The sequence below is a fragment of the Numida meleagris genome, chromosome 11 (assembly GCF_002078875.1).
Source record: "Numida meleagris isolate 19003 breed g44 Domestic line chromosome 11, NumMel1.0, whole genome shotgun sequence".
In the NCBI taxonomy this organism is placed as follows: Eukaryota; Metazoa; Chordata; class Aves; order Galliformes; family Numididae; genus Numida; species Numida meleagris.
In genome coordinates this window covers 14,456,512-14,482,806 of record NC_034419.1, presented here as the reverse complement: position 1 = coordinate 14,482,806, position 26,295 = coordinate 14,456,512, and the positions used below count along the sequence as shown (strand labels likewise).

Genomic DNA, 26,295 nt, shown 5'->3' with positions numbered 1-26,295 from the left:
CAACAACTAGGGAAAAGGGTCTGCATTTCCTCTAGGTTTTTAGGAGCCCTGGAAGTGGAACAGCCTTCAGCGGTCTTGCTGAAGTTCTTTGCCCACAGATTTCGTCCTTGGGACAGCCTTCTTCCTTTTCAGAATGTGAGAAACTGAAGAATTGAATGGTCCGATTAAAGAGGTTTGAAGAACTTACTAAGTGGTGACAAATGCTTTTGACTTTGACCAGTGATTTTACAACATCTGCTCTGGGGAAGCTTGAACAGATAGTGTTTTACGTCAGCCTGGGTTAGCACAATGGCAGTCCTGCTTCAGAGATCAAGTCTTCTGTTCCTGCATCTTCAGACCTTGTTCTGCAGTTTCCCGAAGCCCTCCTCGACATGCTTTATTAATAACAAGGTGCCTAGACTCTTTCAGAAGAGCTGTATTTGTTATGAACTTGACCATTGCTTTTCCACACAGGAGCTATTCCTTCTTGCAGGCTGAACGGTCTCGGCTGAATACAGCTCCCCAGTGCAGCCTGCCCAGAGGCTATCCGTGCTCTGGCGACCTTGCTGACAAGAGAGATAAACCCTTTCAACAGAGCACACGCATGTGTCATGTTGGAGCACACTAACCAGCCAGCCTATCTACGTCTCCCAAGTGCTAACAGGAGTTCACTTGTCCAATCAAAAATGCTTGCTTCTTTAACTGCTGCCTTCTATCAGGGCCTGCTGCGAGTTCCATTTGGCTTGGAGAGTTTTGTGGCCTGAGGAGTAGATAGATACTCAAGTCTATTGTCCTTTATTTACCTGCCTCAGTGTCAGTGTTATAGAACTGTGTTCCTATCAGAGGCAGGAAAAGCCTGTGGCATATTCTGGCGACGTTCAGGCACACATAGTGCGTGCTATCAAGAAGTCTGCTTGTAATTACAGTTTGGATTAATGTCCCAGCACCACGGGCAAAATCATTACATTTGGTTTGCGCTTAAATTGCTTCTCCACTTGTGTATTTTCCCCTCCTCGCTCCTGTGGAGAGACAAAAGCAAAACAAAGCCACCCACAAAACACATGCACTCACTAGGCTGTGGTGGATCTTCTTTACTTTGATCGTGTATTACACAAAGAGAAACTAAAATCAGCATTAGGATTTAAGGATAAAAGTGCCTACATGCCTTGTGATCCTGGACCCTATTGGCTTTCACATGAAAACACTAACCATGTTAATTAGAAGCACAAAACTTACTTGCAGTGATGATGAAAAGAGGATGCTATCTGCTTGGGAGTGGGACAGGGTAGCTGCCTTGGCCGTGGCTCTGGGTGAGTTATGTTGGCATCTGGACTTGTTGTGATTCTCCCCCTCCTTGTCACAAATCCCCTTCATCTTTGAGGGCAGTGATGAGGATGTGGGGGGAGGCAGCAGCCCTCCTACTGGGTGCCCAACAAGTGTGGGCTGGTGGAGAGCAGGACCTCAGCAGAGCAGCAGATTGCTGAGGTGGAAGTGGGGCTTTCTCATGCATTTAATTTCTGATAGAAAATTGAATTTGGCTGGTAGATAGCAGCAGCAAGAAAAAGGTCCTTGAAGTAAAAATGCGTGAGGAAAAGCCACTGTTAGAGCAAGAGATGAGCAGACCAAAGACATAAGATGTATAGCATAAAAACACTGACCTGACTGTCATCTTCTAGTAACTGCAACTGAATGACCTCTTTCAAATACTGACTGAGCCCCTTCAAAGGGGCTGTGCTGTGCCCATGACCCCATCCAGGCAGGCAGTGCAGAGCCATGTGTTTTCCTGCAGTCTGTTTTGAAGACTGCCTTATATGACTCTTCCTTTTATTCCCATAGGACAATTCTGTTCCTTCTTAGCAGAGTTCTGCACTCAGCAGAGCCTCTCCTCTCCTTTGCAGCCTTTCTCAGTGCTTGCTCCAGCCAGAGGTCAGGGGATATGAGAAGACGGAGAGTGGTGAGCGGTAGAATGCAGCGAGGGCTGGAGGAGATGGGGTTTAAAGACTAGCCCAGCTGTGAGTTTTCACTAATTGCTTGTTTCCAAACCAGCCTTGATAATGCCCAGTGGTTCAGAGATGTTTGCCCTCTGTTGTGCCAGAGAACAGACCAAGCTGCAGGGTATGCTGAGCAGTCCCTGCTGAGGGTCCCATGTGCCCAACCCTAGAGGGTGCATCATCTTTAGATGGATGCACGCAGCCACTCTGAAGATGGATACCAAAATGTTTTGAGAGGAAGCTATGCTCAGGGAGGAAAGGTTGTGCTGTGGTATTGAGTTCATAAAAGGTCAGGAGAGCTCCTTACAGAGGGGTTGTGACAGACGATGAAAGATGCTTTACTCGGCGTTTTAAGGGATCTGTTCTCTCTGTGAATACAACATTTAAAAAGCTTCTCTGGAGTATTATCTTCATGCTGCATCAAATATAACCAGGAGAGAGTGGAAAGACTCCAGTGCTTTTGGAACCACCCTGTTTGCTGATGGGGGGGACTGTGCCCATAACAGGGACTGTCTTGTCTTCAGAAATCTTAATTTGCTTTGATGTCATAAGCGGTTGTGTAATCTGATGAGTAGATAAGGCAGCCTCTGTTTTAAAGATGACTGACTTCTAGTCCTGCCTGTCCTACACATTTTACTCTGCTAATGGATTGAATGCTGAAAGCTTAGGAAGTTGCGTATTGCAAAAAATATCCAAAATCATATGGTGGCAAGTCAAAAAAAAAAAAAAAAGTCTAGTGAGAGTCAATGCAGATCAAGGAGGTAGAAAGTTTCTTTAAAATTGCATCGCTTACCTCAGTGGGTCTGACACGCAGCATACAGTTCTCTAACAAGTCAGACAGTTTACATAAACATTGCCAGCTCAAAAATATCCTGAGAGAATGCATTGGTCTGAACGTGGCTTTTTGGTTCCATTAGAAGAAAGGCTTTGCTTCATGCAGACAGTGCTGAACCCAGCAGGAGCCCTTAATGAATGTTCCAGGTCCAGCTTTCAGTGAATGCGCTTGGCCTCTGCCCAGTCCTTACCCATGTGGCTGCCTCATGAGCCATGAGAATGTACCTGGGGGGAGGAAACCTGCTTGCATTTGGGTACCCTGGGCCTGAGGATGCTCTGAGGCTGTACTTGGCCTGCACCAGTCAGTGGTTGAAGTCCGTCAGGATGAGAGGCAGATGAGCTTGGTGCTGTGGGCAGCCACAAAGTAGCCTTTAATGGAGTGAAAAGTTAGCCCTTGGAGTCGCGCTGGTCTCACGTGAATCCTCTTGTTGACTGCAGTGAAACTATTAGCGTGAGTAACGGTTTGCTTGTGGGAATAAAGAGTTCATAACCCAGGCCTTTGTAATGTTACTGGATTGCAGGCGGCTGCTGCTCCTGGGTACAAGGGGCTGAATGAGCAAATCCCATCTCGCAGCCTGCTGTCTGACTGACACCCCTGACCTGTGGGAGAGATGCAGGCTTACCATTTCATCAAAGGATGCAAGTGAATGCATTGGGTTTGAACTCTGTGCGTGTCTGGGCCTTCGTATAGCTGTGAGTGCTTTTCTCAGTGCTTGTCCATCCTAAAGCACCGACACAGGCTGAGAGCTTTGCTCTGTTTTCCAAAGGCCTCGTTCTGAAGGAGAAGTAGGGAGAAGGAAGATCCTGACATCCAGACAGAGCACGTGAGCCTTTAAGGGAAGGTCAGGATACCTGTAAAAGTTGTGCCGTTTTTTCCCATCTCTTCTTGTGGCTGCTTGGCCTGCTGCTGCTCTGCTCTTGTGCAGGCAGCCAGCACCTGAACAAACAGAGCTGGATCTGCGGCAGCCTGGGTCCCTGCCAGGATTCCTCAGGGAAGGAGTGATTCAGAGCATCTGAGAAAAGTGGGGGCTGCTGCAGGCATCCTTGCTTCCTGCCCGAAGAATAACCCATGCAGCGCTACTTTGAAAAGAAAGTGGGGCTCCTCCCTTAAGCAAATACAGCATACGTTAGGCTGGATGGAAACGTGCATTCTTGTGATGGTACCAAATCTTGAGCCTCGCGGATGATGCTGGCGAGGCCGAGATGATGGTGCAATGTCAGACAGCCTTCCAGAGCAGCAGGGAAGCCTGAGGGCTGATGCACTGTGGGCAGTTCAGACTTGCAGGGGAAGGTCTCATGCACAGATCTCCAGCTTGTCACCTGCGTGTTCCCTCTGTTCTCTGTTGCGTGGAGAGTCTCGCTGTCGCAAGGTAGATTTTTCACAAGCTCTGGTACAGCAGAGGAATTTCTATGGAATAAAAGACTTCCAGAAAGCACAGTGTTTTTTAGGAGTAAAATGTTAAGGTAATTCAAGAAGTTTTGCATTGATAAACTATAAAAATTTTGAGTCAAAACTGATGTCCAGGTCACAGCAACATTTCTCTCTTTTCCTTGCATCCATAATAAAGAGTCGCTTAGGCAGATATTCAGTACAGACTGTAATGATGGTACAGGAATAAGCAAACATCTCTGTTGCTATTGTCATAAACACAGACATGTCTTCCAGGCTATCAAATCCACCACATCCTCCTTTTGTCATAGATGTTGCTCAGGTGCTGCCTTCCACTACGAAGCTCTGCCTTTCAGGTTTTGTGCGTGTAGTGAATCAGATGGCAGATCATTTAAGATGCTAAGAAACCCATACCTTAAATCTTAATCGTTTCCACGAGTATCAGTGTGAGCAGGAGGGCAGGTAACTCCAGGCCTGGGTTCGTCACGGTGTGTGTGACACATCTTGTCTTACAGTGGCTTTGATCTCCCTTCTGGCCCTGCCCTGGCTGACACTGAGCCTGGCATGTCCTGCAGTAGCACACCCGTATCCTTCTGGCTCTGCCACTGGTTTGTTCCTTAGAACTTCCCCCGTATGGAAGTATTAACCAAAACCCTGGGCTTCTCAACCTCATGTTTTCAGTCTTGTGATCTCTCTCGTATGCTGACTTTGAAAATGTGCTCACATATTAATAGAGCCCTACCCGAGGTGCGGAGCCTCTTTTGAAGCTTGGTTTTATTTTTGATGCCTATAACAGGTGTCGGTTTTAATAGGTTTGCTGTATTAAGGCTTTCTTTTTTTCGGCGAGCCCCGCCAGCTCTGTAAGCTGACACTGCATGAAGGCCAGCATGTGCCTTCTCCCTGCCTCCAGCCTCGCTTCACACCGCACATTTGTGCTGCAGCCTTAAGTCGAGCTTTGGCTAAAGCAGGAGCTTTTGTGTATTTCAGTCAGAGCAGAGCCGCTCGCACTTTCCCATCTGAGGGGCTGCTTGCTTTGGTTTTCTGCTTGCTTTGGTTTTCTGCTGTCAGCTTTCTAATGGGCAGCTGCTGAGTGGAAGTAAGCGTGGCTCTGACGACAAAGGAACGTGTTTGCACTGCTCTCTGCATCGATTTTGCAGGAGTAGTTTGAAGCCGCAGTCTAAATTAAACTGATCAGTGTACTCCAAAGGACGGGCTTGCTGCAAGGAGGAAGGTAAATTCTTCTCCTATTAGGTCGAGTGGAAAATGTTTCACAGCCTGTTTATCAAATAAATATTCGCAAAGACGCTCCGAACTCGGAAGCCCAGTGGGATTAAAGTGTAACTTTACCTCTAAAATACAAGCTGGGATTCCTGGAAACGCTGTGAGCTTTTGGCTTCGTGCCACCTGTTGTTTTCCTGCCGCCCCCTTCGGCTCCCTCCCGACTTAGAGCAAACCCAAACACGCTTTACTTCTCTGGACCATTCTGCTTGTTTCTGTGCCTCGGAGCAGGCTGGAGAAGCGCAGAGCAGTTGTTTGCTTCCTGACGTGCTCCACGTGGGCTCAGTTCAGCAAAGGGCTGTCTGGGGTCGATCTAAATCTCCTGTAATCCCGAGGGCTCTACTGGAGAGCTGCGTGGGGCTGCGGCATCTCAGGGTGCTGGCAGGGTAAGTGGTGCTGTCTGGGGGGTTGGTGCCCCCCGTGCTCACCTCTCTGTTTGCAGCTGGAACTAGTGCTGCATGCAGTGCTAAAGCCATCCAGCACTGACGTCAAGTTACCTTCGTACAGCACCGACATCCGCTTCAGCTGCAAATGGGATGTCTCCAGGAGCAAGGGTGGATGCAGAGGTGGGGGAATACAACTGTTATTGGAGCTGCCCTCATCTGTGAGCAAACCCGGATGGGCTCCTTTGGTCCCTAGCATTTATTTTTCATTTGAGCTACTTTTACTCCAGATCCTTTCTCAGTCAGGGCAGCTTGCAGATCTTAGTCTGCCAGTGCGTTCCCCTACAGATGGATAGCCCAGTGGTAGAGAGGGGTTAAACAGCTTGTCCAAGGCAGATGAGTCAGTGCCAGAGCTTCGAATAGAAACTAAGAGCCTTGGCTCCCACTCCTGGCTTTCATTGCTCCATCTCACTTTGAAGCCATGTCATCTTACAGTCTGAAGCTAATGCTGGCCGAAGAGAAGCAGGGAAATTTGTTTCTAGGCTGTGATACCTAAGGAGAGGGGGACGGGGAGAGGAAAAGACACCTGGAGGCAAATTGGTTGTGGAAGCAGCAGTAATTTGTGCTTTAAAGCCCGGTTTGGCAATTGGTACTAAAATGTGACCTGCCACCTTTGATGCTGTGGAAGTGTAAACTAAGGAGCTAGCTGGTACAGATCTAGCCCTTTTCCAGTCAGTGCTAAAGGAAAGAGGCTATCATAGCTTTATTACTTGTCTTTTTTCTATGAAGTACCCTCATGGTGGGATTGGGAACAAGGGAAGACAAACTGAAAGGAACCAAGTAGCAACAGGAAGGGTTAAATCACATTTTAGCTCTTCCTGAAAGAACAAAAAAATGTAATCAAGCTAGTGAAAGGTTTGGCCGATGTTGCATTCGTATCATATGCTGTGTATAGCAAAAGTCAGTGGGGCTGGTTTTGTTTGAAGAGAGCGCAGTGCTTTGCAGCAAACTGTCTGACGTTCCCCAGCTGGGGCTGGCCGGGATGCTGCTTGGAGCTGAGCGTTCCGTTTGGAGCCAGCCCATGTTTGAAGGAGATGGAGAGGGGCAGAGAATGAAGGCTGGTTTATTCCTGCGTGAAATGATGCATCCGTCTCATCTGCCAGCTGTAGCACGAGAAAAGCAAGATGCAGATGGACGGAAGGCACCTGGAAACTGCAAACATGGCTCGATTAATACAGTTCTTTTCTGCCCTTTTCTTCCTTTCTGAAACTCTGTCCTTTGGGAAGGGCTGGGAGCTCTGGCAGGCAGACTGGATATACGTTGAGTAACTGAAGCACAGAAATACTAATACTCCAAAAAAATAACATTGGCTTCTGAAGAGCATTTCATGTCCAAACTCACTCGGTGCTCTCGCTCCCTTACAGACTTAGCTGCCCTGTGTGGGAATTGTCAGGTAATTTATAGATTCTTCATGTTCATTTGTACAAGCCTTCATTTCCTGTTAATTTACAGCCAGATTCAACTCGGCCATCGCAGCCCAGATGAGATCAGAGTTGAACTCGCAGCCGCTGCTTCAGCAGAACTCCAGAGAACATGTTTGGGGATTGCTTTCACTTAGGTCTGCGCCGAGGTACTTCCCTGAACCAGGTCACACGTGCTCATTTGTTGCGCTCTCTTGTTTTGGGTAGGAAAAAAGATTTGAAATTTTTGAACGTTGCCGTTTTGCAACATAAACTGGTCCTGATGGAAATCTCCCTTACCCACGCGTTCGGTTTATGGAGGTCACAAAAATGTGGATCTAGTGAGTTTTCCTGTATTTTAATCACGCTACTAACAAATTCACTGGAGCTCTGCTCTGCTACGTGCTGTGGATGTGAAAATTCAGTCCTCCTTCCTTGCTGTTAAGGAATATGGTCATTTGGATAGCAGCCACATCACTGCCTTTTCTGCCTGTTCACAGCCAGTGTGCCTGTAACCCATGTGCTAACCAGTTTGGGGGCATAAGTTACGGCTTCTCTTTGATTTTCCTAGGGCCTTTTTGCACCATATTAGCAGCGCACTGCTGTAGCGGTGTAAAATTTGTTCTTAATGACTTGTGAGCCTGCACTGCGTTCACTAAGGGGCATTTCAACCTTTTAATCCAAGCAGTGTCTCTGTGAGTTTCTGGGGAGCAGGACCCTTGCCACGTGCTGTGGGTATTTCCTTCTGGGAGAAGAGGCTCTTTGCAGGGGGCTCGTCACAGCACCTGGGACAGCCTGAGCGGGGCCGAGGCAGGAGGAGAGCAGCTCCCCAGTGCCTCGAAGGCTCTGCCAGGTTCATGGGGCATGAAGCTGCTGAAGTGAGCTGATGCTTTGCCAGGAGAGCTGGGGCATCCCGGTTTGTGTTTGGGAATGCATTCACTGGTGGCTGTCTCTGCTGGCTGTGCAGCAGGTAGGCAGCCTGATCAAGCCATGGTACTTGTCAGAACCCACTCTGCTATCTCTTATTATTCAGCAAGTTCTCAAGTGTCTGGTGAGCGCCTCTATTTGGAGTGCCTCGCTCTCAGCCTTGCCAGGAATATCAATGACTGGTCTAAATTCACATCAGACACGTGCTCTGCTTCTTGTGACTAATGCGCCATGTATTTTCTTTTAATTGGTTACTGTTCTCTGCACTGATATAGGCCAGAAAGGAATCAGAGGAAAGGATGGGGGATTTTTGCTAGGTCTTATTGAGTCTGGATGAGGTCTGGAGGTAGTGAACTGTTTGATGGCTGTGGAAATCCTAAGTGCAGCTTGCAGTACTTTCTCTAAAGAAAAGCATTAGATGGAGTCCTTCGATCAGTGCTGCTGATGAAACAGCGAATGTAGGTGGTTGTTACAGGTTCTGCTCCCAAAGTGAGTGCCTGGGCAGAGCACGTGGTGCTGCAGTCACCCTGATCATGCACTGGGTCAAAGGTAGCGAAAGATGAGGAAACGTTTGCAATAACGAGCCCTCGTTCAGTGTTTCTGTGTTATTACAAATCACTGTAATGTAGTCTAGAGCTGAGGGTTTTCAGAACGGCCCTTAGGAATTAGGGAAGCAGTATTTTGTAACTTTTTCTGAGATGCTATGTATTTATGTGTTTCCTCTGCAGACAGCTCTGAAAAACCCATCATCTGTGTAAAGCACTGGCAGTGACAGAAAAAGTGCCCAGAAACCTCCACATGTCCTGCTCCTTCTAGTCATAGGAACAACATGGGGGTCAGGGAAGTTATCTCTGGCATGGATTTCTGTGATGTGTGTTAGAGATGCGCTTCAGATCGCTGTGTGTGAGCTCAGTGGCCAACCTACTGGCTTGCTGCAGCTTCAGATATTCTTCTTGTTTATCCGAGAGAACTCAATTGTCTCCATTTCTCCTTCTGACCGTTCCAGGCATCACAACAGGATCCGCAGCATTGAAGCAAGTCAACTGAAGCCCTACGTTGCCCTGGAAACGTTGGACCTGAGTTTCAATGACATCACGGAAATCCGAAACGGCTGCTTTCCACAGGGACTTCACATAAAGGAGCTGTGAGTTTCTCTTGTTGGGAACGGCTTTTGTTGAGTTACCACAGCAGAGGAAAGGGCCTCAAACTTCTTTTAAAAGAAGGGAAAGGCACAACACAAAAAGCGCGGGGTTATTTGTAAGTTTTTTAAGGGCAAAGGAGAATCAGATTGTCCCCACTGTGAGGTTATTCATTGAGCTTTTTGGTTTTGTCTTCTAACATACCTGTAAAGAATGCAAAATATTACTTGTGTTGTATAGGAACCTTGCAGCAGAGGAAAGTTAGAGTGTATCCTTCAGGTGTGGGTGTCTTTTTGCTGAAGACCTAGAAGCTGGAGCCGCTGTCTGCAAAGCAGCATTTCTTCCCTAGTGTCCTCACTGCTTCCCAGATTGGCCCATTTGCATCTGGAAGAGGGAAGGGAAGAAGGATTATTTTGTCATTACAGTTAAAGTGGCTATTGAATGTTAAGAACAGAAATCTCTTCTTGGTAATTTGATGAAAGCAGGGGGTGAAGCAGAGTAATGCCCTCCCTGTAGAGGTTTTTCCCTATTCAAGGAAACAAAAAACTGTTCTAGATACCTTTGAAAAGGTGCACACAGATGATCTGTTTGCATTAAAGTTTGCACAAAAGTTTCTGCCCCTGGTTGTAAGAAGATAGGAGAGGGTACGTGTTGTACCCGATGTTTGTCCTTTGACCTGTAGGAACAGCCTCTGTGGCTAAGAGCAGAGTCCAAGAAAGAAGGAGCCCTGGGACAGATGCTGAGGGAAGAATCTTAAGAGATGGGGAATGGATGGAGTCATCTTGCATTGCAGTGCTCTCTGGTTTCTGGCTTCCACTCCAAACTTTGTGCAGAAGGAGGGTATGGAGGAGGTCTCGGAGATAGCACGGCACATCTCCACCTTTGTTGTGTGGCTCTGGGAAAGGCGCTGTGCTTTTTGTGCAGCCAGAAATCCAACTGAATCGAAACCACCTCTGTGATTCCACCAGCCTGTCTGGAGACCAACTGAATGCTGATAAAAAGGAGATTTCTGACAGAACTGTTCATTTTTCTGCTGTGATTTATTGCAGCTACCTGGGGAGCAACAGAATCAGCACCCTGGAGCCTGGTGCTTTTGATAGTCTGTCACGGTCCCTGCTAACACTTCGTCTGAGTAAAAACAGGATCACTCAGCTTCCTGTCAAGGCATTCAGGCTGCCCAGGCTGACACAACTGTGAGTAGAAATGTGTGCTTTAATTAAGCTCGGCCCTTCTTTATGGAGACAAAATGTCCCTGGGGATACGTGCACCAAACGTCACCCTTCTTCACCCACTGTCTGTGAAACTTAGAACGTTCTGCGCAGCAGTCCTCTGCCAGCACCTAGTAAAACACATTGGGAGAGGGTCCTTTTTTTCCTCTATCTCCCAACTTTTCAGGCCATTCTTTTGGTGAAGTGGGAGGGGATGGATGCTGCAGCAAACAGCAGCATCTTGTGCGTTGATAGCATAAAACAAGTCCGTTCTCTTGAAAGCTGCTGGTGTCTGGCGCAAGTGAGGTTTGGAAGATGTGTCTGTTGTGAGTGACAGAGCTCAGCCACCGTGTTAGGTTTTCAAGACCACACAGGTATCTTTATGTGGCAATAAAAAAGCAATGACGGAAGGTCGTTAAACTGTGCGGTGGTATTTGGGCAGAGAAAGTAACACTCTAGATGAGTTAACACACACATCATTATTGTCCTGCCTGCAGTCTGCGTGGCAGGAGCTGCGTGGAGACGCACGGACATCTGCAGCTATAAATATGCTTTATGGCAAATAGCAGCTCTAATGGGTGAGCTTTTCCCGTTTGCTTTTTCTGCTGGAGGAACGGTCCCAGCCTGAGGCCTCGTGCAGTTTTTCCATCACATTTGATAGGCGAAAGTTCAGCCTCTGTCTATTAACAGAAACTCCACAAAGGCTGTTGGAACTCGCACCTCTACACGGCAACCTTTTGACGGAGAGCCAGATCCTTAAGCTGTGCCTAATGATGGATGTGCGTTTGTGCTTGCGTATGTGTAGGATTCATAGTCAGCTTGGGATTGAGTAGCACAGCAGCATCTTAAGAGTCTGTTGCCTCTCAGCTGGAAGTTGCTGTCCGTTAGCTGAGAGCTTGCAACGCACTGTGTTTGCGCTGTGTGCAAAAGTGTAATAAACTGAGGGTCAACTCCGTCTGTGTTTTCACTGAAATTCAGAGTGATTGGTTTTCTTAGACTCTTAAGACAGTCTCACAGCTGGTTGTTTACCCTATAGATAAACAGGAATGAATAGCAATTTATACAGACTTGATGTGTTGTAGAATCTGTTGTGTACAGTTCTTTTTCTGGCAAAGCATAGTTCAGTAATAGTCTAGGAAGTATATTCAGGCAGCAGTCCTTGTGACTGAAAACTTCCTAGTTGCTTACATGACTTTAGTTACTTTCAACTTCAGCGCAACTTCAGCATTGTTTTTTTTTAATGCAGCTAAATAAGCTTGAAGTTCACATCTTCCTCATTTTTTCCAAAACAATTTCTGGTGTTGTAGGCTTCATCATGGGCTGGTGAAGAACGCTGTGATGGTGTTCACATCATTATTTGGGGGGGGGAGGGGGGGGTGTCTTGGGAGGTCTTTCCAAGACTTAGAGTTTCTCCCTTACCCAGTGGAGAAAAAGAAATTTAATAAAGCAAGCTGAAGATTTTTGTATAGACAGAATACTGAGACTGCCTTATTACTGGAAACAAGTTGCTTCAGTCTTTATTAGTTTCTTATAAAAGGAAAAAAACAAGATCTTTTTTTTTTTTTTTTCAAGGGAACTGAGAGCTTTCTTTTCAAACTTTGCCATAAAACTTCCACTTGGGCTTCATACAGCACCCATTTGTTTCAGAGCACATTTTTACAGGGCCGTTAAAAAGTCCTGCAAAACCCTGCGTTGTAATGAAAAAAAAAAAATGCTGATGTCTCATTGTGTTTGTTCAAATGGTGTGAAAATTGGTGAAAAGGATAAATGGCTTAAAAGATACTCAGGGAAAAGAGGGTTGAAGAGGAATTGCAGCACTGTCTCTGTTATTTCTCTGTAGTGAAAGTCTGTCCCAGGGTGAGTTTATTTAACAGATGACGCCCAGCTGACTTCCCAGGCTAGCTCTGGGATTGAAAGTTTCCGGTGCGCTTTGCTCTCTCCTGGGAACTGTTGATGGAGGAGTTGTTGGCATTGCTGTCCCCATTGTGTGCTGCACAGATGATTTTGTGAGAAAGGACTGGGATTTAATATACTTGTATGGCTTTGGCAATTTTAGGGAGCTGAACCGGAATCGCATCCGCCTGATTGAAGGCTTGACGTTCCAGGGACTGGACAGCTTGGAAGTCCTGAAACTCCAGCGCAACAACATCAGCAAATTGACCGACGGAGCTTTCTGGGGGCTGGCCAAGATGCAAGTTCTGTAAGTTGGAAAGCTGTGTTCTTTCCTCTCAGACAGCCTAGATTTCACCTGTAAATGTGCTCTTCTATTTAGCCTGTGGGTACTGGTGCCAGTCCTCATGCTTCTTTCTGTGTCCCATGTGCAGCAGCCTTTGTTAAGTTGACCCACTGTCAACTCATTGCTCTGCCAGGTGTTCAATAAAAAATCCTGTCTTTCAAGCTGTGGCAGTATTCATTTGTAAGTTTACCAGTTTGAACATTCGGTAACTTCTCAATTGAGCTTTAAATAAAAGTTCATCTGGCTCCTGTACGTTTCTTTCAACTGATACATGGAAACTATGTGTTGCAGACCTGATTATTCTGCCTCTGGGGAAACCTAGAAACTAAGCTGGTTTAATCTCAGTGATGCGTTCTTTCCATAGGAGAGAGCAAATACAACAGTCATTGCAGAGAAATGCTCGAAACTTGCAACAGGATTGGTTTTCAGCTGTGTTTGCAAAGTCACAAGTGATCAAGGCAGTATGTTTCTGGAAGCTGCTGTCACGCAACTGAGACTCTGCAAATACAAACTTGAATGGGATGCTTTAAGCCCAATTTACATGCAGTGGAGCGTACCTCTGCAGTCACACCTCGTTCTGGGCTTTAAGCCCTCAGAACATACCGGCTTGGCAGCTTGCGATTGCGTGCTGGTGGCAGAGAGTGTTCTGCCTTTGTACTGGGAGGCTCTGTGGGGCTGCATATGGTAGAGGGCTTTGGGCTAAGTGAAGACCTTACATCTTTCCCTTGTGTTGCCCTTGAATTTCTATCCCTCACTTGCACAGGAAATGCCTACGCTTGGGTGTATCCACATAGATATGTAGAAATGTGTGCAGGAATAGCTAAAATACCAACCCTTGTTGGAGATTCTTCATTTTCTGAAATTCTTCAGCACTTGATCAGCGCTGCACATCTGTCAATTCCTTCCAATTTTTCACCACAGGCACCTGGATTATAACAGCCTGACAGAAGTAAACAGCGGCTCGCTCTATGGCCTTTCATCTCTCCACCAGCTTCACCTCGGTAACAACTCCATATCCCGCATCAACCCTGACGGCTGGAGCTTCTGTCAGAAGCTGCATGAGCTGTAAGTTGTTTCCCATTGTGGCTGTCCAGTCAGAATTTGATGCTCATGTAATGCTGGCAGGCAAGAGGAGTAAGGACTCCTACAGCTTCCAATGTATAAACATGTAGAAATGCAGGAACCGCGGCCTCTAAGCGATGCCCTTGTCATTCATGATGTTATGACCTTCAGAGCACCTGTTTAAAATACCTCTGCAGCAGAAACGAAGGTTAGAATTGACTGAAAGTATGCAGTGCTGAAAAACCTGGGCAGTTTGTGACCTGTGGCTTACCAGCGCTTTTCATCTAGCTAGTTCGGAGACACATGCTGCTTGTTGTATCACTGTACAGCCTGAAGGAAGTTTTGCTTTGTCCTCTGTATTTACAAAGAGCAGTCTTGTTTTTAGCTAGTGGACATTTGGCTCTTTAAAGGCAGTTCTCTTTCTTTCTCTTATTTACACTTTACCCTTCCTGTAGGATTCAGTTGTTGAGAAGTAAATGCATTGGCTTTGCTCTCCTGAGATTTCCAGCTGTGAATATGGTCTCTTTGATAAATGAAAGAAACCCTTGCTGTTGCGGAAAGCCCCACAGAGGGTGTCTTTGGGGTCTGTGGCACTGCTTAATGCCTTTTTGAAGAGACACACATGGATGTTTGCAGTATTTACAGAAGTAGCTGTCATCCCCTCGGTGGGACTGTGGATAGATTCACTTTTTTTCTCCAGAGGACTTGACACATGTGGTTAGTGGAACTGTAATTCATTCTGCTTGATGCTCGGAAATCTCTTGTTAAATATTGTTAGGGATTCTCCTATCTGCCAAGGAGCACAGAGCTCGCTGTTTTCAGTGGCTTGCTCAGGACTCAGACTGCAGGTCTCTATCTGCCCATCCAGCTGTGAGTCCCTCATCTTTGGGATGTGGATTCAAAGTTAGCTGGTCCTGACACATGTGGTTCCACTAAGTTTAGAAGCTCTTGAATAAATATTGTTGCGCGCTGACCAACTATGATATTCTGTTAAACCCAAATTATTCATTCAGATGTGGATTTTTCTTTTGGCACAGGGAAATATTTTTGTTGTTAGTTGAATACATATGTGATTGTTTGATTAACTAATTTTTCAAACTGTTGTGAAATTGTCCATGCCTGAAGGGTTCTTTTGCTTGGCCTGGTGCTGCAGACAGCTACAGTTTCTTCATGTGCAGATCAGCAGCTGATATTTTACTAGGTTAAGGCAGCGTCAGTGCAGAAATCTTCAAGGCAATGGATCAGAAACAGAACTGTGCTCCATGACCTGCTTAAATCTGAAGCATCAGAAAAGGGGAGTCTACATTTCCAAGGCACTCACGGCTGGATCCCTGGAACAGCCAAATTCGGATCGTTACACTGCTGTAATCGTGGAGCTCCGGGAACTTCCTGCTCTCAGGGATCCAATATCCAGCAGCTGTGTTGAAGCTCTATTTCAGCGTGAGTTCCAGTGCAATGGGCAAGTCCCATCTGCATCTTGCAGAGCTTACATCAGAGCTCCTTTAGGGAGAACCATGCTCGTCTCTTCTACCTGACATTGTCTTTGCAAACCCTTCAGGTTTAGCTGAGAAGTTGCACGCGGTGCTGGGTCATTATATGTCCAGAATGGATTGGGATCTCATGCAGACAGTGGTGAGCTGTTCTGGCTTAGAGGCACTCATCTGCAGTAACCATGGAACCCTCGTGCAGGAAGGCCTCACTTGCTCTGGTGCAGAATGGAGCAGGTTTGGGAAAAGCCTGGTGGAGGTGGTAGGAGGCACTGAGGCACGCTCGGCCCGACAGGCAGGATTGTGCTGGTGTGAGGCCAGAGACAACGACATCAGCTGAGATTGGAGAGGCGATTATGTGGGTGTTAGCACACATCTCTGCAAAGTATTACAGGCTGTTGCAGGTGTTGCCTTTAGGGTAAGGCTGCTGCAGAGAGCCATCAGATACTCATAACTGAAACTCCCACAGCAAAAGAGTACTTGTAGGAGAGGCCTGCTCTGAAATTGAAGAGTGAGGAAAGGAAGCAGTAGATACACCTAAGCTGTCTCCGTGTGCTTCTTTGAGCGTGTATGTTACACTCTTACTAAAAGATCCTTGTTCATCTCCCCTATTGCTAAATCTGCTGGGTTTCAGTTATCAGCAAACACTGCCTGTGGTTGCACAGGGAATTAATTTCAAAGTCCTTGACTGAAGAAAGGAGAGCTGGCCAGACCTCTGCTTACCTGTGGTGAGGGAAGAGGTGATCACCCGAAGGGTGACTTGTCTGCCCTTCAGTTATTGTGAGACAACATGACTTCAAGTCTCTGGTTTGATGTAAAACCTAACAAGAAAGGAGAGCGCTTGCCTTCTTGTGGGTGTGGGAGAGGGCTGATCGTATTCACCAGTCAGGTGCTAAGGCATCAATATAATGGAAGAATCCACTGCAGGAGCGTACGATTTCATCAGAACTAAAGGATGAATTGGCTTCTGGGTCTTTTTATTCAGAAAGATGAAGAAGTCTCACTTCTTACCTATCGTTCCATCAGTGGGAGTGACGTGGGTTAGACGTACCTGCTCCAGAACTGGCTGGCAGCAGGAGCTGCAGCTGCACAACACGTTTCTGGCTAACTGCTTTGTGCATCACTTCAGCATGCTGCTTTTTGAGCCACTCACCCACTTCTGTGCCAGGCCCGAAGGGCCGCGTGGGCAAAACATTTCCACTTGTTTGTTGCTGTGGTTTCCCGCTGGTAGGGAGATGAGAAGGGGCAGCAGCAGGGACCTGCTGACTTCTCTCAACCCAGATCATCCAAACTGCCAAGGAGCAAAGCGCACTCTTTTACAAATTGGCCTTTCCCACTGGAGGAAGCGGAGGCCGTATGTGTTGAAGGAGGCCAGCGGCAGGTGCATTCACTCCTGAAACGTTCCATCTGGCTGCAGCCATTGAGGCAGACCCTGCTGCCTGCTGCTGCCCATCCGTCTTGAGGCGACGTCAGGAGGAACGGATGGGAACATGCTTTCACCAGTTGCAGCAGGAACCCTTCTGTGTAGAATCAAAAGGAAATATTTTCTTCCTCAGCCAGGTTTAGAATTACTTTTGAACGCTTTTTTTTTTTTTAAGCCAAATTCTTTAATCGCAGGTGAGGACATAATTTTGACCAGATGCCAGTTCTTCATAACTAACACTACAACTTCTTTAGGAATGTTGTCCCATACCTTCTTCAAACTCATTAATCTTTGGTGAATTTTTTCCAAAGCTTGCCCTCTGCCCACTCACACAGCTAAGAGATAGACAGCTCGTTTGCCAAGTAAATGACACTCAGTGCTTCAGAGCATGTGCCTGTTTTGACTTAGGTTTTGGCTTTTCGGTGATTTTTATGCAAGCCTTAGACACGTTTTTGAAGCAGGCTCATTAACAGGAAGGACTAGAAAAGGAATTTGGAGGTTTGGAACTCAGTGGGAAGATTTTTTTGCCTGTACAATGAAGGATTTCAGTGCTTGTACAAAGCAGCACTCCACTTTTTTTGAGAAGTTAGCAGTCCAAAGCCTCACGATTTCTGGAGGGACTTATGCTCCCAACTCACTAAGGTATTTTCTAAAATCCTATGCAATTGCGCTTTTTTGAGAGAGAAGCTTGGGAAAGTGTAAGTAGGAGGATGCATCTGAATGCAGAAAGAAAGAATAAAACCAATGGGGAAACAAGGAGAGGAAAAAAAAAAAAAGCAACCCTCCAATATTATTCACTTGTAAGCGGAGATGATTTCACACAGACTCTACACTCCTTGACAGAGGGGAGCAGGAGGGAAGGCAGCTGCTCTGCAGCGGATACCTCCTTCCTGTGCATGAAAGGAAGCATTCAATTGCCTCTTGGTGAAATGCTTTTGGCTCTAGGCTGGGGTGGAGCGGGCTGTGGAGGCACCCACACCCAGGTGCCTGGGGCTTGCTGCGCACAAGTGCAGAACGATAAGGCACCTCCTGAAGGCTGAAGTCTGGATGCTGCCAAGAGCGCGTGTGAACTTCCAAATCCTTCTGTTTGACGTCAGCCTCCACCTCGTAGGGTGTAAGGAAGGGGGCTGCTTTGTCCTCAGAGGATGTCCAAATGGAGCGAGGATTGAACACAGCCAGGACTGATAGCTCTTGCTGATACCCGAGTGTTACAGAATTAAACCTCTCCTGCGCATCTGGGAGCTGAGGAGGTGTGGTGCTCCCAAGGCCCTCACTTGGAGACACAGTCCGTGGAGGAAGAGTAGCTTCTTCCCCTTGTAACTGGCAGCATCTGCGTTGGGTTATTGCTCTGATTCATTTCTGGAGGAGTCTCTCTCATGCTCAGAAGACTTCCCCACAGATGGGTGCCAAACGCCTGCTGCCCCATGCTATCGTTTGGGAATAGTTGCAGGCTGCAGCGCTATTTCCTAATCAAGCTGTTATGTATCCACCCAGAATACACTGCCTCTTGTGAGATTGTTGTGGGATGGGAGGCAGGCACTGGCTGGTGCAGAGGAGTTTGGAACAGACTGGTTGGATGACAAGGGCTGTTGTTTTTCTCCCCAGAATACTCTCTTACAACAACCTCACCAGGCTGGACGAGGGAAGCTTGGCAGACCTTGGAGGACTGCATGTACTACGGCTGAGCCACAATTCCATCAATCATATTGCAGAAGGTGCCTTCAAGGGACTCAAAAACCTGCGTGTCCTGTAAGTTGCTCCTTGCTTGTTAGATAACACAACGCCTACCTTCCCTCCTCAGGTTGTGTTCTGCCAAACTGTTTTCCTTTGCAGTTTCTCTGGGCTCCTGCATCCTCAGCTGCAGACTCCCCCGCGTGCTGCTCTCTTGTGTTTACCCCATCAGTCAAGTTCAGTGAACTCACAGTTTTTAACGTAGTTAGGAGAAGTGCAACTGGACTGCTCAGTGTTACAGACTGCTTTCAGAGGAGAGGGCCCCAAAGTAAAGTTAAAGGAACATGGGACAGGATCCTGAATGTAGCCTAGCTAAGCAGAAATTCCTAAGGTTCAGCTAACAGCAGAATTCTCTTGCTATCATACTGACTTGAATTGAAGTTCTTAGAAAAGGACTATTTCTGTTGGCTCACTCTATGGCCAGAATCTATGAAGAATAATTCCTTCCAGCGACAGTGCTGAAAATTTGAATATCACCCTCAAGTGTGCCATTAAGTATTTTTGCTGCTACATCGTTTTGGTAAAGATGGCGTTGAGAAGGAAAAAGAGGTGGCAAAACAAATCCAGAGGTTGGGATCTGCTTCTACTTCTGGATAGCAGGAGTTTAACGACACTTGAAGCTGCACCCAAGTGTGGGGCTCAACCACGGCAGCAGGAAGCTGCTGAGGGTACCATGAGAGCACATGGCCGAGCCTCCAGGCCACTTGTGTTCAGCAGGCTGACTTCATTCTTTGATACTCCATTCCTCTGGCAATCCATTATGGTCTGAGTAATTAAGAGGAAATGGGAACAGAGATCTCTTCCCTCTTTACAGTACTTTTTGCATCTCTCTCCTTTATTGAAGTTCACAGTGGAGGAAGTGACAGGAAAGTGAGTTTAGGTTTTGTTTGATTTTTTTTTTAAATGAAACGAAAGCCTTTCAGCCACTGGGCATTCAGAAAGGGCCTTCTTTGAGGCAGCTGTCAGGACCGGAACTAAAGGTTTCCAAAGAGAAATGGAGGGAAGGGGAGCTGGCCTTCTCTTTGCTCTGCAGTGAATGTGGAGCCTCTTTTATGTTTAGGACCGAGGGGGGAGGAGGAGAAGGAGTGTGTGAGTGAGCTCTAATTTAATAAAGAGAAAGGCCTATTGGGTCCTGCACCTGGTGAAAAAGACCCGAGCATGCTTTAATTATGGCCCATTGTTGGGGAGCCTTTGGTGGGTGTGAAACTGCTGAAATGTGGAGCTATTCAAATAGAGGTCAGGCCCAGAGACCTCGCAGCACAATGATTAACAAGGCTGCGAGCATTCAAGCTCAGCCAGCCAGAAAGAATAGGAAATTGGCAACAGGGGCTGGGAGAGGAGTTGGAATACAAAGAGAGCAGGGCCAAAGTACCCCGCTCTTTCTTTTTTTCCTTTATTTTCACCCATTTGTTGAGAAGGGTTTTTTCCTCCTTTCTAACACTAAACCTTTGAGTTGTCTCTGGATGAACAAGCAATACCGTTTTCTTTTTCCTTTTTCAAGAAAGCACAATGCGTGGCAGTCCATTAATAAAAGTGCGTGTCAGAGAGTTCCTATGGGCCGTTCCCACCAGGCTGTCTTTGCCATGGGAAAGGGTTTGCTGGTCCAGAGACCAGAAGCCAGCGGTGGAACTGAACAGGAGAAGGGATTTGCCTTTAAAAAACAGGCAGGCAGAACAGCTGGCATTGGCTTGGCAAGCAGAGGGGAACTGTAGAAACTCAGCTCCAGGAGGATCTATTTGCCTCGCCCCACTTAGATAGCACGGGAACTGTCAGCACATCAAAGCAACTCCTGCCGTGTCCGTACCCCACTGAGGTGCTGGGTTTTCATCCATCCCTTTGGCATCGATGCACCCACAGATCACCCTGACACCCAGCGGTAATGCTGGCGGAGGGCAGCGTCCCCTAGGGACGGGGGGCTCGGCTCTCACGCTGAAAGCAGCTGAGAAAGAGGAGTTGTGGCTTTGGGCCATCTCCTTCCACACCGTTAGTTCGCACCCCACAGCAAGAAGGGCTGCAGCCAGCTTCGGTACTGCACGCAGCAAGCCCAGCCCCATCCCAGCTGAGGGGGAGCATGTGAATATTCAGACTGCGCAGTTATTATTCTTGTTCTCTTGTTATCGTGCGTTGGTGCCTTATATCCCAAGAGTTACACCCCGATGCCTGTGCCTGGCGTTTTGAAGAACGCAGAGGGCTTTGGTTGAGAAAGCTTTTTCTTTTTTTTTTGATTTTGATATATTTCAGCTGAGGTTGATCTGATTCTAGCCTTCAGAAGGTGAGAAAAGAGTACCTGAGGGTTCAAGGGGTTATCTGGATGATTTAGTTGGCTTTGTTGTTGGTTTTTGCTAGGTTTTAAATCAGAGTGATGTAACAAAACCAACAACGCCTATTTATTTTTTCTTTCTTTTTTACTTAACGTTAGAAATGATAAATTTCTGTCTGTGTTGCTGGGTATTCAGTGCTAGCTGGAATTAAAGCACAGGAGGGAAGGATTTTTAAACAGACTGTTTGAACAGCTTTTGTGGATCCTTCTGTTTGTTCTGTCTGCTTGTTTTTCTTCAGACCCCTTTGACTCTCATAATTGATGGCAAATTTGAAAGCCAAAAGAAGCTAGCTCTGGAAAAGGAATTCTAACTTTTCTTTTTTAATGGTTACACAGAGTTTGGCTTGCACAACGATGATAGTGCTTTCCTTTGTTGAACTTTCAAGTTCATTGCCAGAAAAAAATGCAGCTTTGTAGAAAATACACCATCGTCTTCCTAAGATAAAGCTGTAGGCAAATGCGTGTAGACATAGGAATATCCAAAGTTATCTGAATGCACGATGGTGGCATTTAAGGGCAGCTGTTAAACCCTGGCTGTGCAGATTTAATACATCCTCTGTCCTGGTGGAATTTAAATTGAGAGAGAAAGGGAAGCAATACTTCCCTTTGCCTTCAGTGGGCACCATCTAAGTGCAGTGAAATTTCACCATCAGAGACTCAGATGCAGATGGAGGAGACTCCTTGCCTCATCTTATCTACCAGTTCCGTTCGGTTCTTTCAATTTAGTTTTGGGACTGTACGTTCTTTTCTTCATTTTTCTGTTTGGATAAACACAATTAGAAAAGGACTAAGCCCTACGTGTTTTAAAAAGGAGCAGTTGGCTCGGTACCAGGGGTTCAGCCAGGAAAAAACACCTTAGTGTGAAAAAGTGATTGGTGTGGCTTTGCTGCAGGGCTTCACTAGTTTTGATAACTGTTACGGCAAAGTGGGAAGCTCTTTGCCATTCTCAGACTTTCTTTTGTTTGTTTTTAGTGGTGACCCTAGGACTTAGACACCGATTATGAGCTCTCTCTTGTCCTCTCCCCAGGGAACTGGACCACAATGACATCTCGGGCACAATAGAAGACACCAACGGAGCCTTTACAGGCCTAGAAAATCTGAGCAAGCTGTGAGTATCCCTGGTTTGAAGTTCTGCAAAGCAGTTGTGTTGTGTGCCTCGGGGGGTGGATCTCTCCTCTCTGATGCTGATTTCCTCCCCCTGGAACAAGATCGAAATCCAGAGAGCATCTGAGACATGGTAGCTTTGTAGATAGGAGGCAATTCTGGAGCTTTTAAAGCAGAGACCGTTGCTTACTGTGTGTCGTGCACCATAGTTCTGAAACACGGGAGAGAGCAACTTAGGTTGTTTTCAGCTACAAGATTCAGCACAACTGTTCTTTGCTTCCAAAATCAAACAGCAACAAAAGACCCCTTGCAATCTTCAGCAAACCACTGATTGATGGAGCGAATAACAATAAACAGAGAAAAATCATACCATTTCCTGTTACAGCAGAGGATTGAAGCAGGATTCATTTCTGTGGGATACTCTGTCTGAGAGTGATCTTTTGGGCTTGCTTCCATGTGCAGTGACAATAAAAGGCACCATGGGGCATAGGCTCTTAAAGAGATAAAAAGAAACCTAAGGCAAGCATGCGCCTTGCAAATGTTTATTGCTTGCTTGGCCTTCACAAGTATTTTCACATTGCTCTGTCTGTGCTTGTTTCGTGTTCCATTTGAAATCAGTTATATAAATCAACCCTGTCGGGGAAGCCTCTGATGGCTTGTGACAAACCAAGAGTCTTTCTAATCATTACCTCTTGCCTTTGTTTAAGTTCTCAGCACCCTCCCATCACGCTGTCTCTGATGCTGGGATGGCACAGCCAGAGGTGCAGTAAAAGTACCTCGATGGATAGCAGATGGCCAGAATGAACCCTGGCAGGCGGTATATTGTCGTGTTCTCATTAGAGGCTCCTGGGGGAGTGGGAAGAGCCGTGCAGGACTGGTGGGGCCGTAATGCTTAGATGGAGAAGTAAAAATTGAAGTCACGGACATAGATGGCAGTGGATCGTTGTTGAGGGGAGTCGCTGGGTCAAAGGAGAGGGGAAGCAAGTCGCAGCTACAAGTAAAGTGAGGCAGGAGGCAGAGATGGACTTGAGGGCAGGCGGGGGGGGAAGAAGATGTGTGGGAGGGAGGGAAGCCGGTAGGAATTTCTGTGTATGAGTTGGGAAATCTTCCCACAAGTTGCTAGGAAAAAAAAGCAGAGGTGGCAGATGTGGTGGGTGGGAGAGTCTTTGGCTGATGTTGCTGGAGTTCTCTGGTTTATCTGAAGAAACCAGTGAGCACACGTGAGTGGCCAGAGGGGCAGTGGGAGCTGAGGCTTTGTCCAGAGGGACTGGCAGGCTGCAGTGCTCTGTGCCTGGAAGGAGTGCTGCTTTGACAGGGGAAAGGACGCGAGAGAGGAGAGGTCGCTGTCCTGCTGGGACATCACCACAGGGCATCGCTCCCATGTGGCCACTGTCGTGGGAGTAAGAGCAGTGGTCCTGCATGCTTGGGTGTGTTAGAAGTGCTGGGTGCAAATGGCAGCAGCAAAGTGAAACAGCCAGAGGGGAGAGCACCGGGGGAAAGAGTTCAGCAGAAGGATTGACTCAGTGACCAGGAGGAATGAGCACTGGTGAGTGGTGAGGGTCAGGCAGAGGCCAGGAGGAGCAGGATGGAGCAAAGAGCAGGCAGGGCCGCGTGCTTGGAGCTCTGGGCAGAGCTCTGTCACTGCTGGTGGAGCAGCCCAGCCTGACCTGACGTTGGTCATCGGGCACGGGCAGCTCCGAACGGTGGCTGGTTTTGCCTGCTGTTCTGTGTGTGGCAGGAGCTTGTGCACGTGTAAAGAAGGCTGAGTTTGCAGCGAACCCCGTAGCCTGGCACAGTGCACGGACCAGGCTGGTCTGTGGCAAACAGGAGAGGTTTGGTTACACAACAGCAAACCTGCCACGGGGCAGAGAAGCTGCTGGTTGTACCCGTGCTGGGATCGTTCGTTGTCAGTCAGACTGCATGGCCAGAAAAAACCCTCCGAGTATGAGATTGTTTCATTCTAGAGCATTCTGGGCACACTAGGGACTGTTCACTTTGGAAGCAGTGTGTTCAGGTCCGCTTTAGCTCATCAGCACTTAAATCCCAAAGTCGTAATTTCATCTAAGGCTGAGGTGAGTATTATTCTTGCTGGCAGGGTTTTTTTCTTAAATAAAGTAAAACAGCAGCCTCTACAGAGAACGTTTCAATGCTTGATTTAAGGCCTGTATTTAAACCGTCAATAGGCTTTAAATGCATTAGCATACAAAAAATAAATGGGCACTTCAGAGGAGACCTTCCAATGAATTAATAATCACCTCAGCTCTGTGGAGATTGCCTTAAAAGCTGCTCCCCTTTGATCTGGCACAGATTAGCCTCTGAAAGGCTTTAGCGGGGAGAGGGTTGTTCGCTGAAATGAAGGTGTTAAACTGAGAGGTGGGAGGCCAGTCACTTTAGCCTTCCCTGAATTATATATGAAGCTGTCCAGGATGGAGAGCACAGGCCTAAATTAAAACGTTTCTTCAAGAAAGGGAGTCGAGAAGCACCGAAGCATGAAAAGCATCAGTGGAATCGCTGGGGAGCAACCGGTTCCCTAATTATTCAAGCTGCTCAGTGTAACCGGTTTTTTTGATGGCTCACTCAGTGACCGAGATCTTCCTGCAGGTGCAAAACTGGCTGGAGGAGAAAAACGCTGCTTTCGAATGAATTGCGTGCCTGGCGTCTAATTACACTTATGCAATCACTGGGAGAGCGCAGTCACGCCCAGCTCTGCTCGCAGCAGCACGGCCGGGATTGCAGCAGGCAGGCAGCGGGGCCGGGTGCCACGGCCCTCGGAAGGGGCTGCTGGGTTCAAACCGCTTCGGGGTCCAAGAAGTGGCTGTTTGAGATTTGAAAGGCAGAATGAGTTTGCTGGGGCACGGTGTTACTGTCAGTACGGTCTGGATTTCTTGCAGTATAACCATGAAGTTGTTGTTGTTTGCACCTGTACGAGCGGAGTATAGATGCGGGTATTCAGAATACCAGGTTTGCTGCTTACCTCTGCACAGATGGAGACGTTGGTAGAATCAAGAGCTCTGGTTTTCAAAGATGGCAACCTGGTCTAGTACCAGATGTGGAGGTTGGTGGCCCTGCCTGTGGCGGGGGGGTTGGAACCTGATGATCCTCGGGGTCCCTTCCAACCCAAGCCATGCTGTGATTTCAGATCTACTGGAAACAATAAACACAAATCTCCAGTTATCAAATCCAAGCTCAGCATAGCACTCATTTAGGATTATGGCTCCAGAAATCACTGTGTATGGATGCAGCCATATGGCCAGAGTTTGCATACAGTAAATTATTTACTGTATTAATCATTCTAATGGAGTTTCCAAAGCTTTCATTAATACAAGATAGCTTTTAGTAAATTATGGTACCCGTGATTGCATGCATCTTTTGGTGCTTGCGGTATTCTACCCAGAACATAGAGCTATGTGTTCTCTTGCAGTAAATAGGACCTCTGATGCTCTGATTTTGATGCTGTATCAGAATGCTCAGCAAAGCTCACTAGTTATTTAGAACAGCGTTGTTTTTAAAGTGAGTTGCAGCTGTCTGGAGCCTTGATGAGCCTCATTTTTCCTTACTGCCCAGTGTGGCATCTGCACAGAAATTGGGCAAAGGTAGGAGCTCATATGACAGCCGCCCATGCTCCATTTTCTACCCCAGCCTCCCTTCCACAGCTGGTAGCAAGCAGTGCCATGATTGTAGTTCTAGGGCCTATTAGCACATAGGTTGCACCCTATATTTGAAGGAAAAATCTTGAAGAAAAAGTCGAAAGCAGCACCCGATGTGCCAGTCTGAGTCCTGGATCTGTTAGCAATGGCTTGCACTGGATGCCGCGAGAAGCAAGAAGTGATAAACAGATGCACCTGGCAGATAAACCTCACACAGAGGGAGCTTGGGGAAGGAAAGAATTTCCTAATTAATGACACTGGCTGATGTTTCTGTAAAACAGTTGAGGAGATCATCCATTCTGTATGAACCCTGACCAGTCACCGCTGGTCAGTATTTGTAGAAGACTCTGAACACCAGCTGGGCTGCAGGCACTCAGCTGGCTCTTGCCTACTGATGATCCCTCTCCTGCTGGTGGGCAGGAACGGGCTGTGGCCACAGATGCAGGCAAGCACGCTCCTTGTTTAGGTCTCTCTGCACGTTGCCTTTTCTCTTCTTCCCTTTGGCCCTTGAAATTACTGCTCTGCTCTTATTTATTGTATTATCCTGCTCTGCTGTTGTATGTACAAGAGGCCAAGGAGGGAGATCAGCACTCACTTTGGTTGGGCGCTGCATGCACGCTGCCAGGAGACAGCCCCAGCCCTTGTGTGTGGATGGCCAGGCAGGCCAAGCAGCAGGGGAGAGACTGCCACTCTTGT

The 26,295-nt window shown here is 47.2% G+C and overlaps 1 protein-coding gene across 1 annotated transcript in view; it reads left to right on the top strand.

The window, feature by feature from the left end:
* Positions 1–26,295, top strand: part of LRIG1 (leucine rich repeats and immunoglobulin like domains 1) — an 81,885-nt gene that overhangs the window by 42,167 nt on the left and 13,423 nt on the right. The window contains exons 4-9 of the mRNA XM_021409770.1: positions 9,249–9,386; positions 10,431–10,574; positions 12,646–12,789; positions 13,747–13,890; positions 18,403–18,546; positions 21,876–21,956. Of these exons, the coding sequence (XP_021265445.1) occupies positions 9,249–9,386; positions 10,431–10,574; positions 12,646–12,789; positions 13,747–13,890; positions 18,403–18,546; positions 21,876–21,956 (795 nt within the window). The remainder of the gene's footprint in view (positions 1–9,248; positions 9,387–10,430; positions 10,575–12,645; positions 12,790–13,746; positions 13,891–18,402; positions 18,547–21,875; positions 21,957–26,295) is intronic.